The 11,946-nt window shown below is 35.4% G+C and overlaps 1 protein-coding gene across 2 annotated transcripts in view; it reads left to right on the forward strand.

The window, feature by feature from the left end:
- Positions 1-10,823, forward strand: part of CEP162 (centrosomal protein 162) — a 98,944-nt gene extending 88,121 nt beyond the window's left edge. For both annotated transcript variants that reach the window (XM_028108126.2, XM_088023920.1), the window contains one exon: positions 9,887-10,823. In XM_028108126.2, the coding sequence (XP_027963927.1) occupies positions 9,887-10,096 (210 nt within the window). In that variant the 3' untranslated portion in view covers positions 10,097-10,823. The remainder of the gene's footprint in view (positions 1-9,886) is intronic.
- The last annotated feature ends 1,123 nt before the right edge of the window (positions 10,824-11,946 follow it).

Here is an 11,946-nt window from a genome sequence, read left to right on the forward strand (position 1 = left end):
AATACACAGTCTCCCAAGACTGAATCAGGAAGAACTAGAAAATCTGAACAGACTAATTACTAGTCACAAAATTGAATTGGTAATCAAAAAACTCCCAACAAAGAAAAGTCTAGGACCAGATAGCTTTAAATGTTGGAAGAAATCTTTACACCTGTAAAGAAGAATTAATACCATCCTCTTCAAACTATCCAAAAAAAAAAAAAAAACTGAAGAGGAGGGAATGCTTTCAAAGTCATTCTACAAAGCCACTATTACCCTAATACCAACAACAGACAAAGACAGTACAAAAAAGAAGAAATTACAGACTCTATCCCTAATGGACATAGATGCAAAAATCCTTAACAAACTATTAGCAAACTGAATTCAAAAGTACATTAAAAAGATCATTCACTACAATATGGGGGATTTATTCCAGAGATGCAAGGATGGTTGAGTATCTTCAAATCAACATGATATACCACATTAACAAAAGATAAAAATCATATGATGATCTCAGCAGATGCAAAACATTTAACAAAGTTCAGCATACATTCATGATAAAAATTCTCAACATACTGGCTATAGAGGGAACATAACATAATAAAGGCTATATATGACTAACCCACAACTAACGTGATGCTGCTCTATGGAGAAAAACTGAAAGCTTTTTCACGATCAGGCACAAAGATGTCCACTCTCACTGCTTTTACTCAAGATAGTACTGGAATTCACAGCCACAGTAATTAGAAAGAAAAAGCATACAAATTAATAAGGATGAAGTACAACTGTTACTCTTTATAAATAGCACGATACTGTATATTGAAAACCCTACAGACTCCACCAAAAATCAGAATAAATGAATTCAGTAAAGTTGCAGGATAGAGACATCTGTTGCATTTCTATATACTAAAAACTAGCAAAAAGAAATTAAGACAGTCACTTTATAACTGCATCAAAAAGAGTATGTAGGAGTAAATTTAATGTAGGAGTTAAAAGACCTGTACTCTGATAATTCTAAGACCTAGATGAAAGAAATTGAAGATGACATAATAAATGGAAAGATATACCATACTCATGGATTGGAAGAATATTGTTCAGATATAGTACCCAAAGCAGTCTGCAGATTCAGTGCAATCCCTATCAAAATATCAATAGTACAAAATAAAAAAAAAAAACTCAAAGTGGACTAAAGACCTAAATGTAAGACCTGAAACCATAAAACTACAAAAATAGTAAACTCTTCGAATCAGTCTTGGCAATTTTTTTTGCATATGTCTCCTCAGACAAAGAGAACAAAAGCAAAAATAAACAATTGGACTACATCAAACTAAAAAGCTTTTGCACAGCAAAGGAAACCAACAGAAGGAAAAGGAAACCTTCTGAATGTGAGAAGGTATTTGCAAATCTTATATCCAATAAGAGTTAATATCCACAACATATAAAGAACTCATAACTCAGTGCCAACAAAAATCTAATTTAAAAATGGGTAGTGGACCTGAATATTTTTTACAAAGACATACAGATGACCAACAGACACATGAAAAGATGCCCAACATCACTAATCATCAGGGAAATGCAAATCAAAACCACAATGAGATATCTCCTCACACCTGTTAGAATGGATAGTATAAAAAAATACAAGAAACAGCAGGTGTTGGTGAAGATGTAGAGAAAAGGCAATCCTCATGTGCTGTTAGTGGGAATGTAAGTTGTTCCTTCCACTATGGAAAACCATATGGAGGTTCCTCAAAAAAAAAAAAAAAAGAAATACCAGGGCATCTGGGTGGCTCAGTCAGTTAAGCATCTGCCTCAACTCAGGTTGTGACCCCAGGGTTGGGCTCCCTGCTCAGTGGGGTGTCTGCCTCTTCCTCTGCCCCTCCTCCCCACTGGTGCACTCTCTTGCTCTTTCACTCTCTCTTTCAAATTAATAAAACTTTAAGAAAAATAGAAATACCATATGGTCCAATAGTGTCACTTCTGGTATTTACCTGAATAAAATGAAAATACATTCAAAAATATATATGCACCCCTATATTTCTTGCATCATTATTTACAATAGCCGAGATATGGAAACAACCTAGGGATCCATCAATACATGTGTCAGTAAAGATGTGCTACATATGCACGTGTATTTGTGTGTTTACACACACACACACAACAGTGCAATATTACTCAGCAATAAAGAAGAGTGGAATCTTGCCATTTGCTACAACATATTATTCTGAGTGAAATAAGTCGGAGAAAGACATATTGTATGATTTCATTCACATGGGGAATCTAAAAACAAAACAGACTCAAATACAGAGAGCATACTGCTGATTGTCAGAGGAGAGAGGGATGGGATAACAGGTGAAATAGGTAAAGGGGATTAAGAGATACAAACTTCCAGTTATAAAATAACTAAGTCATAGATTTTAAAGTACAGCAAAGGGAATATAGCCAATAATACTGTAATGTCTTTGTATGGTGACAGATGGTGAGCTTTTTATAATGAAAATAAATGTTAAATCACTAGTTGTATGCCTGAATATTGTATGTCAACTATGAAGTTAAAAAAATAATAAAAAATAAATAGATCAGCCTAAGCCTACCACTAAGAAAACATCACATCACAAAGGAAGAGCACAAGAGAAGAAAGGAATAGAAGAACTACAAAACACCCAGAAAATAATTAACAGAATGGAAATATATACCCATCAATAATTACTTTAAATGTAAATGGACCAAATTCTCCTATGAAAAGACAGAATAGCAGAATGGATTTAAGAAAAAAGGGGGGCCCCATCTATATGCTGCCTACTGAAGACTCTCTTCAGATGTAAGGAAATAGACTGAAAGTGAAGGAATGGTAAAAGGTATTTCATACAAATGGTAACCAATAGAAAGCTTGGCTAACTATATCAGACAAAACTGACTATAAAACAGTAATAAGAAACAAAGGTCATTACGTAGTGATAAAGGAGTGACCCAAAAAACATACAATGTGACATACAAAATACATAAAGCAAATTTTGATGAACCTAAAGGAAGAAATAGCAATACAATAATAGTAGGGATTTATTTTTTTAGTTTTTAATTCCAGTTAACATACAGTGTAGTGTTAGTTCAGGTGTGCAGTTTAGTGATTCAACACTTATATACAGCACCCAGTGCTCATCAGAAGTCGGGAACTTTAATACCCCACCTTCATCAATAGATCATCCAGACACAAAACCTTAAGGAAACATTGGCTGAAATAACACATTAGGTACGATGGAATTAACATATACAGAACATTCCATCCAAAAGTTAACAATACACGTTTTTAAGCACACATGGAACATCTTCCAGGATTGGTCATATATTGGCCACAAAACAAGTCTTAATAAATTGAAGACTGAAATAACAGGCCAATTTCCCCAAATACGATGATATAAAATTAGAAACCAATTACAAGAAAAAAAAAAAGGAAAATTCACAAGTGTGTGTAATGAAACCAAAGGCTCTTAAGCAAACAGTAGGTCAAAGAACAAATCAAAAGAAATTTAAAAATATTTTGAGACAGTTGAAGATGGATATACAATATACCAGAACTTAGAACTATTTTTTGCTGCATCCCCTAAGAGAGAAGTTGATAGTATTAAGTGCCTATGTCAAGAAACAAGATTTCAAATAGACAACTTTACACCTCAGGGAATTAGAAAGAGAATAAGTGAAGCCCAAAGTTGGCAAAAGGAAGGAAATAACAAAGATCAGAGCAGAAATAAATAAAGACTAAAAAGATCAAAGAGACTAAGAGTTGGTTCTTTGTAAAGATAAAATTAACAAGCCTTTAGCTAGACTAACCAAGGAAAGAGAAAACTAAAATAAATGAAATCAAAATGAAAGAGACATTACAACTGATACCACAGAAATATAAAGGATCATAAGAGACTGGTATGAGTAATTGTACACCAACAAATTGGACAACTTAGAAGAAATGGATAAATTCCTAGGAACATAAAACTTACCAAAAAGACATCATGAAGAAATAGAAAATCTAAAAGGACTGATTACTAGTAAGGAGATTGACTTAGTAATCAAAAACATCCCAACAAAGTCCAAACCAGACGGCTTTTCTGGTGAATTCTAAAAACATATAAGAAGAATCAGTACCAATCCATTTTGAACATTTGCAAACAATAAAAGAGGAGGAAACTCTTCAAATTTATTTTGCAGGGCCAGCAGTACCCTGATACCAAAACCATGCAAGAAAACACTGGTCAGTGTCCCTCATGAACATAGATGCAAAACTCATGAACAAAATATTATCAAGTCAAATTCAGCAATATGTTATAGGAAGATCATACACCATCAAGTTGGATTTATTCCAGAGATGCAAAGATGGTTCCCCATCCACAAATCAGTGTGATACACCTCCTTAACAAAATGAAGAGTAAAAGTCATAAAATGATCTCAATAGATGCAGAGCAAGCATTTGGCAAAATTCAACATCTTTTCCTGATAGAAACTCAACAAATGGGGTATAGAGGGAATGTACCTAGACATAATAAAATCCACATATTAGAAGCCCACAGCTATCATCATACTCAATGGTGAAAAGCTGAAAGCTTTTCCTTTAAGATCACAAACAAGACAAGGAGGCCCACTCTCACCACTTTTATTCAAAAAAGTATTGGAAATCTTAATCCGAGCAATTATTCAAGAAATGAAATGTCCCCAAATTGGAAAAGAAGTAAAACTGTCACTCTTTGCAAATGACATGATATATAAGAAATCCTAAAGACTTTACCAAAAAACATGAGAGACAATGGACTCCGGGAAACAAAGTGAGGGTTTTAGAGGGGAGGGCGGTGGGGGGATGGGTTAGCCCGGTGATGGGTATTAAGGAGGGCACGTTCTGCATGGAGCACTGGGTGTTAACACAAACAATGAATCATGGAACCCTACATCAAAAACTAATGATGTACTGTATGGTGACTAACATAACATAAAACAAAACAAAACAAAAAAAAAAACGAATTCGGTAAAGTTGCAGAATACAAAACCAATATACAGAAATCTGTTGCATTCCTATACACTAATAAAAAGCTATCAGAAATTTTTAAAAAGTTAATTTAAAAAATTCTTAAATGCTATACTCATAGAGGATAGGTGGTTTTCAGAGGCAAGGTATGGGAGGCAGGCAAAATGCATGTAGGGAGACAAAGGTAAAAACTTGTAAAGTTGTAAAGTAAGTAAGTTATAAGGATGGTGACTTACTTACTGTAAGTAAGTTATAAGGAAATATAAATTGTATATTTGAAAGCTGTTAAAGAGTAAATCTCGAAAGTTTTCCTTACTAGAAAAACACATTTTGTAACTATGTATGACGATGGATATTAACTACTATTATGTAATCTTTTCACAGGCTATGCAAACATCAATCATTATGTCATACACAATACAATAAACATAAAAAGCTAAGTTCATTACCACTAAAATAAATGCTAAATGTAATTTGTCAGGTGGAAATAAAATGAAACCAGTTAACGTCATAAAAACATACAAATGTTAGGTGTAAAAACTCAGTGGTAAATAAGTTGTCAAAGTAAGATTCACTAATATTGTAATGGTGCTTCCTAATTCATTTACAACTCTAGTTTATAACAGTTTTTACTCTAGGTAAAAAACATATTAAAAATAACTAACTACACTAATTTGTTATTGGATACAAAATATTAAAAATTAATTTTAACTTCAGTAACCTAAAGCTTGGGGGGCATGGAATGAAAATGTAAAGTGTAGGTATGCTATCAAAATTAAATTAGGTTGTTATAAATATATTACATTTTATGTAAGCTTCATGGTAACCACAAAGGAAAAATCTGTACTAATTACAGAAAAGATTATGATAAAAGACTCAAAGCATACCACTACAAAAAGTCATCACATCACAAAAGATGACTGCAAGATATAAGAAGCAAGGAACATAGGATCTACAAAACAGAAGGGAACAAAATGGCAATATTAATTCATTATCTATCAGCAGTTCCTTTAAATGTAAATGGATTAAATGCTCCATTCAAACCACAGAAATTGCCAAATGGATGAAATATAGTCCAAATAGTATGCCACCTAAAAGAAGACTTTAGCTTTAAAAACAGCATAGACTGAGTGATGGGACAGAAAAAGGTATTTCAATCAAATGGTAACAAATAGAAATCAGGAGTAGCTGTAGTTACATCAGACAAAATAGATTATAATCTAAAAATCTCCAAAAGAGACAGAGGTAACTATATAATGATAAAAGGGTCAGTCCATCAAGATATATCAGTTCTAAATATTTATGCACCCAACATCAGAGCACCTAAATATATAAAACAAACACTAACAATAACTAAAAGAAGTAAACAGCAATACAATGATAGTAGGGGACTTTAATATGTCACTCTTATCAATGGATAGAACGTCCAAACAATCAATAAGGAAACCATGGGATTTAAATAATGCTATAGACACAATGGACCTAATAGAACAGACATACACAGTACAGTCCCTCCGACAACAGCAAAATATACATTCTTCTCAGGCACACAAAATTTTCTAGGATACATAATATAGTAGGACACAAGATAAGTCTTAGCAAATTTAAGATTGAAATCATAGCAAGTATGTTTTCTGACCACGATGATAGGAAACTAGAAATTGCTAGGGAAAAAACTGGAGAATTCACAAATACATAGAAATTCAACAACATACACTTAAATAACAAATGGATCAAATAAATTAAAAATGAAATTAAAAAGGATCTAAAAAAAAAAAGTATCTTGAGCCAGTTGGAAACACAACATACCAAGATTTATGGGTAGCAGCAAAAGCAGTTCTAAGAAGGAAGATTATAAATGCCTAAATCAAGAGAAAGATCTCAAATAAACAACCTAACTTACCAGCACAAGGAACTGGAAAAAGAACAAAATAAGCCTAAAGTTAGCAGAAGGAAAGAAAGATTAGAACAAAAATAAATGAAATGGAGTTTAGGAAGATAATAGAAAAGATTAACAAAACTCTAGCAGTTGATTCTTTGAAAAAATTGACAAACCTTTAGCCTAACCGAGAAATAAGGACTTAAGATTATAAATGGGAGAGGAGACATTACAACTGATACCAGAGAAATGCAAAGGATCATAGGAGACTACTATGTACAACTATATGCCAACAAACTGGACAGCCTAGGAGAAATCAGTAAATTGCTAAAAACATACAGCCTACCAAGACTGAATCATTAAGAAATAGAAAATAGGAATAGACCATTTTACTAATAAGACAGAATCCATAATCAAAAATATCCCAACAAAGAGAAGCCCAGGGCCAGGTGACTCTACCACACTTTTTTTTTTCTTTAGGTTTTATTTATTTATTTGTCAGGGAGGGCACAAGCAGGGGGAGGGGCAGAGGGAGAAACAGGCTCACCACTGAGCAAGGAGCCCGATGCAGGACTTGATTTCAGGATCCTGAGATCATGACCTGAGCCGAAGGCAGACGCCCAACCGACTGAGCCACCCAGGCATCCCTCTACCACACTTTTAAAGAATGCCAATCCTTCTCAAACTCATAAAAAGTAGTGGGGCGACTGGGTGGCTCAGTTGGTTAAGCATCTGCCTTCAGCTCAGGTCATGGTCCCAGGGTCCTGGGATCGAACCCTATGTTGGGCTCCCAGCTCAGCGGGGAGCCTGTTTCTCCCTCTACCCCCTGCTTGTGCAGTCTCTCTCTCTCTCTCTCTCTCTCTCTCTCTCTCTCTCTCTCTCACCCCCCCCTCCCTCTCAAATAAAGTCTTTAAAAAAAAAAAAAAAAACTCTTCCAAAAACTAGAAAAGGAAGGAACACTCCCAAGCTCATTTTCACAAAGCTGGCATTAACCTGATAAGAAAGCCAGATAAGGACACTACAAGAAAAGAAAAACTATAGGCCAACAAAAATTTTCAAAAAAATATTTAACCAAATTCCACAGCACATTAAAAGGACTATACACTATGATCTAGTGGGAGTCATCCCTGGGATGTAAGGATGGTTCAACATATGCAAGTCAATAAATGTGGTGCATCACATTAATTGAATGAAAAATACAAATCCTATGATCATCTAAATAGATGTAGAAAGAGCCTTTGACAAAATTCAGTATCTATTCATGATTTAAAAAAAAAACCTCAACAAATTAGGGAAAGAAGGAATATCTTGGGGCGCCTGGGTGGCTCAATTGTTAAGTGTCTGCCTTTGGCTCTGGTCACAATCCCAGGGTTCTGGGATCAAGCACCACATTGGGCTCCCTGTTCCACGGGAAGCCTGCTTTTCCCTCTCCCATTCCCCCTGCTTGTGTTCCCTTCCTCCCTGTGTCTCTGTCAAATAAATAAATAAAATCTTAAAGAGAGAGAAGGGGCACCTGGGTGGCTCAGTTGGTTAAGCGACTGCCTTAGGCTCGGGTCATGTTTCTGGAGTCCTGGGATCGAGTCCCGCATCAGGCTCCCTGCTCAGCAAGGAGTCTGCTTCTCCCTCTGACCCTCCCCCCTCTCATGCTCTATCTCATTCTCTCAAATAATAAAATCTTTAAAAAAGAAAGAGAGAAGGAAGGAAGGAGGGAGGGAGGGAGGGAAGACCTTAACATAATAAAGGCATGGGTTTATTTCTGGGCTCTAAATTGTTCCATTGGTCTATCTGTCTATTGTATATTTGAAAGTTACTAAGAAAGTAAATCTTAAGTTTTCATCATAAGGAAAAAATTTTAAAACTGTGAAGTGATGGATGTTAACTTTATTGTATTAATCATTTCACAATGTATGCATTGTGTACCTTAAACTTATGCTGTGTTATATGTCAATTATATCAATATATCTGGAAAAAATTGGTTAAATGCCCAATTTCAATAGACATCCAAAATTTTCCAAGTATGCTTAAAGCTTAGAATTGAAAGTTCATACAGCATTTTGTGTTTCCCTTAACTCAAGTATTTACACAGTATTTTTCCAGTGCTTTTTAGAGTTATGAAGTTATTCTATAGCCAGACAGAATTATAAAAATTATATTGCAGAGGTCCAACATATTTAATAGTTAGAAACATTATTGCTTTTGTTGCCCTAGCTAGTTGTTTATATGTCCAGCTTTTTGTGGTTTGTAATACTTGTGACTAATGATTCCCTTATGGTAAGACATTTTGAAATTATAAGAAGTATATTATAAGTTACTGGACAGGGTACCCTCATTTCAGAGTTGAAAAAATTCATCCACATGAGCAAGACGGTCTAGGGTGGTAGTTAAGAGCAGGGACTCTGAGGCCAGACTGCTGGGGTATAAACCTTGACTCTGCCTCTAACCAGTTGTGTGTGAATCTTGGGCAAATTATTTTTTGCTTAATCTGTGCCCCCATTTCCAGAAACTACCTGGTAAATGGGGATAAATATATAGAATTCACCTCGTGTGTTGGCAGGATTAAATGAGTTAACATATGTAAAATGCCTATTCTTTTACATTTCTATTGTTATAATGTGTGTAAATGACATGTGTTGTATATTAGAACTGTTTTGATTGCACCTCAAGTGCTATTCTTAAGAGGAACAACATTTTTGCGGGAGGTGGCAGGGCGGGGGTTGGATTCATACTAAGGTATTAGAAATTTCTGATGCTTTAAATGCTACTTTTTTTTTTTTAAGTTTTGAGTAAGAAAAAAAAAAAAAAAGACTAAAACTTCCTAACTCCCTATCAGATTTAGAGTTCCCACTTCTTACCCGCTTCACCCACCAGCCTGTTGATTGACACAATGGATCCCATTAGGTAAGGCTCCCCCTCCTGCTCCCTCCCTTCTACAGTCAGCATTGTCCCACTTCAGTTCTTTGAGATTGTTAAGTCTTCACCCCCACTGTGAACTGTAACGGTAATGTGAATTTTTTTTTCCTCAGATAATACAGCAAACACACCAAGTAGTAGAAACTGAGCAAAACAAAGAAGTTGAGAAATGGAAAAGACTCGCACAGTTGAAGAATCGTGAGCTGGACAAGTTCCGCACAGAATTAGACTCCATATTAGATGTTCTTCGAGAGCTGCACCGACAGGGGGTGGTTGTGCCGGTGGCTTTTGCAGATGAAGTGAATGCGCCAGAGTATTACTAGAAACTGGGATTTCCCAGGACCTCATGGAAAGCCCTGAAGATGGAGGGTGAACGGGATTGTGCCACTGTCAGAAGAAGGCTTTTGAAAACAAGTGTTCCGGTGTGTGGCCAGGAAGCAAACAATACAAAAGCAACATTTCAAAATAAATTGCCCTAAACCAGTAAGGAAAAATATTATGCTGTATTTTACTGGAAATCATTAAGCAGTCACATGTTAATTTATGGACACGTCCCTTTGTGTCAGATGATTAGAACGAGTGAGCTTAGTTGGAAAAGGTCTTCTAGTCTAGATGTGGAAAGAAAAAAATTGCTCACGCTCTACCATTTTTTGACGAAGTGTGTATTCTGAATCCTTGGTGCCAGAAAAACAGCTCTTTCTCATGGAAACATGGAGAAGAACGTGAGCACAGTGGTTTGGACAGTCGCAGCGACAGTCCCCAGAGTAGAGCTTCCACACTAATTGACAAGAATGGTAACTTTGTACAGCAAACAGTGAACGCTCTGCATTCTCCCAGATTTCCACTTCTACCTCTGGCTGCCTCATGTTTGCACCTGACAGAAGTTCACATGTAATAGGGGAATGCGATTTCTTCATTGTTTTAATCTTTTATGCTCCAGGTCTTAAATACTAGTCCTTTTTTGAAAGTCTTAGATTACAAACAGAATATAACATCTTTATTTAAAAAGTAATGTATGTTCATTAGAAAAAATTAAAAGCATGCATAAAAGTAGCCAGTTGTTCTTTTTCACAATGCCTGTTTCCAAAAGCAGATCGTATATAAAATACTGGTAAATTCAAGCTGGAGCCACCTTGTTTTCAAGTGTTCCAGCCCTGTGCTGTCCTATAGGAGTATAATATGAGGCACATGTAATTTTCAGTTTCCTATTACAGCCGCATTTAAAAAGATAAGAAGGAAATGAAATTAATTTGGTTAATTTATATTATCTGATATATCCAAAATAGCAGTATAAAATGAGTTTTTACATTTTTTTCCATACTTAGTCTCCAAAATCTGATGTGTTTCACATTTACAGCACAACTCAATTTGGACTAGCCACATTCCAAGTGCTCAATGACCATATGCCACTAAGTGCAATTCTGAAATAATAATATAGTGAAATATTTTGTAAAAGACAGGTGAAATAGATCTTGGTGAAATTATGGGTAGCAAATGTGAAATGTGGAAATTAAGTAATTCAATTAATGTCACTGTTCAACATTTTTTATGTCCTTTAAGAGGGCAGAACAAGCATTAATTAAAGGTAGCTATTTTTTATGTGAAAGAATTTTAAGTTACAACATAAACTATTTTGGTTATTGAGTGTACTTTTGTATATTTTTTATCTGCAAACCCATTAATTTATAGCTACACCCCTCCCTCCCTTTTGACTCTATCCATTAGCCATTCATTCCAAGCACAAACATGGTTGATTCTGAAACATAAGAAGTACAAACATCAAATATTACTATCAGAAAAAAGTACATCCTATTTTGATGAGGATTCGGTTTCTCTTTTGGAATAAGCTGTGCACATGACAGGTGTTCAATTCTGTTTACAGATTAAAGATCCCTAAGTACTATCAGAATTATTAGTTACAATTATAAACCTCAGGAACCATACTCCATTCCTTAGTCATTGTCCAAAGGGTCTAGGATGAGAACACAGAAGATAGACAGCACTTAGGCTATCTTGAATAGGAAGGCACTTTTTAAAGATTTTATTTATTAGAGTGCACGAGTTGGGGGGAGGGGTAGAGGGAGAGAGAGAAGCAAACATCCTGCTGAGCACAGAACCCTGAGATCATGACCTGAGCCGAAGGCAGATGCTTAACCAACTGAGCCACCCAGGC

The sequence above is a fragment of the Eumetopias jubatus genome, unplaced genomic scaffold (genome assembly GCF_037043125.1).
Source record: "Eumetopias jubatus isolate StellerSeaLion01/CBP00866 unplaced genomic scaffold, mEumJub1_p1.0 scaffold_6, whole genome shotgun sequence".
In the NCBI taxonomy this organism is placed as follows: Eukaryota; Metazoa; Chordata; class Mammalia; order Carnivora; family Otariidae; genus Eumetopias; species Eumetopias jubatus.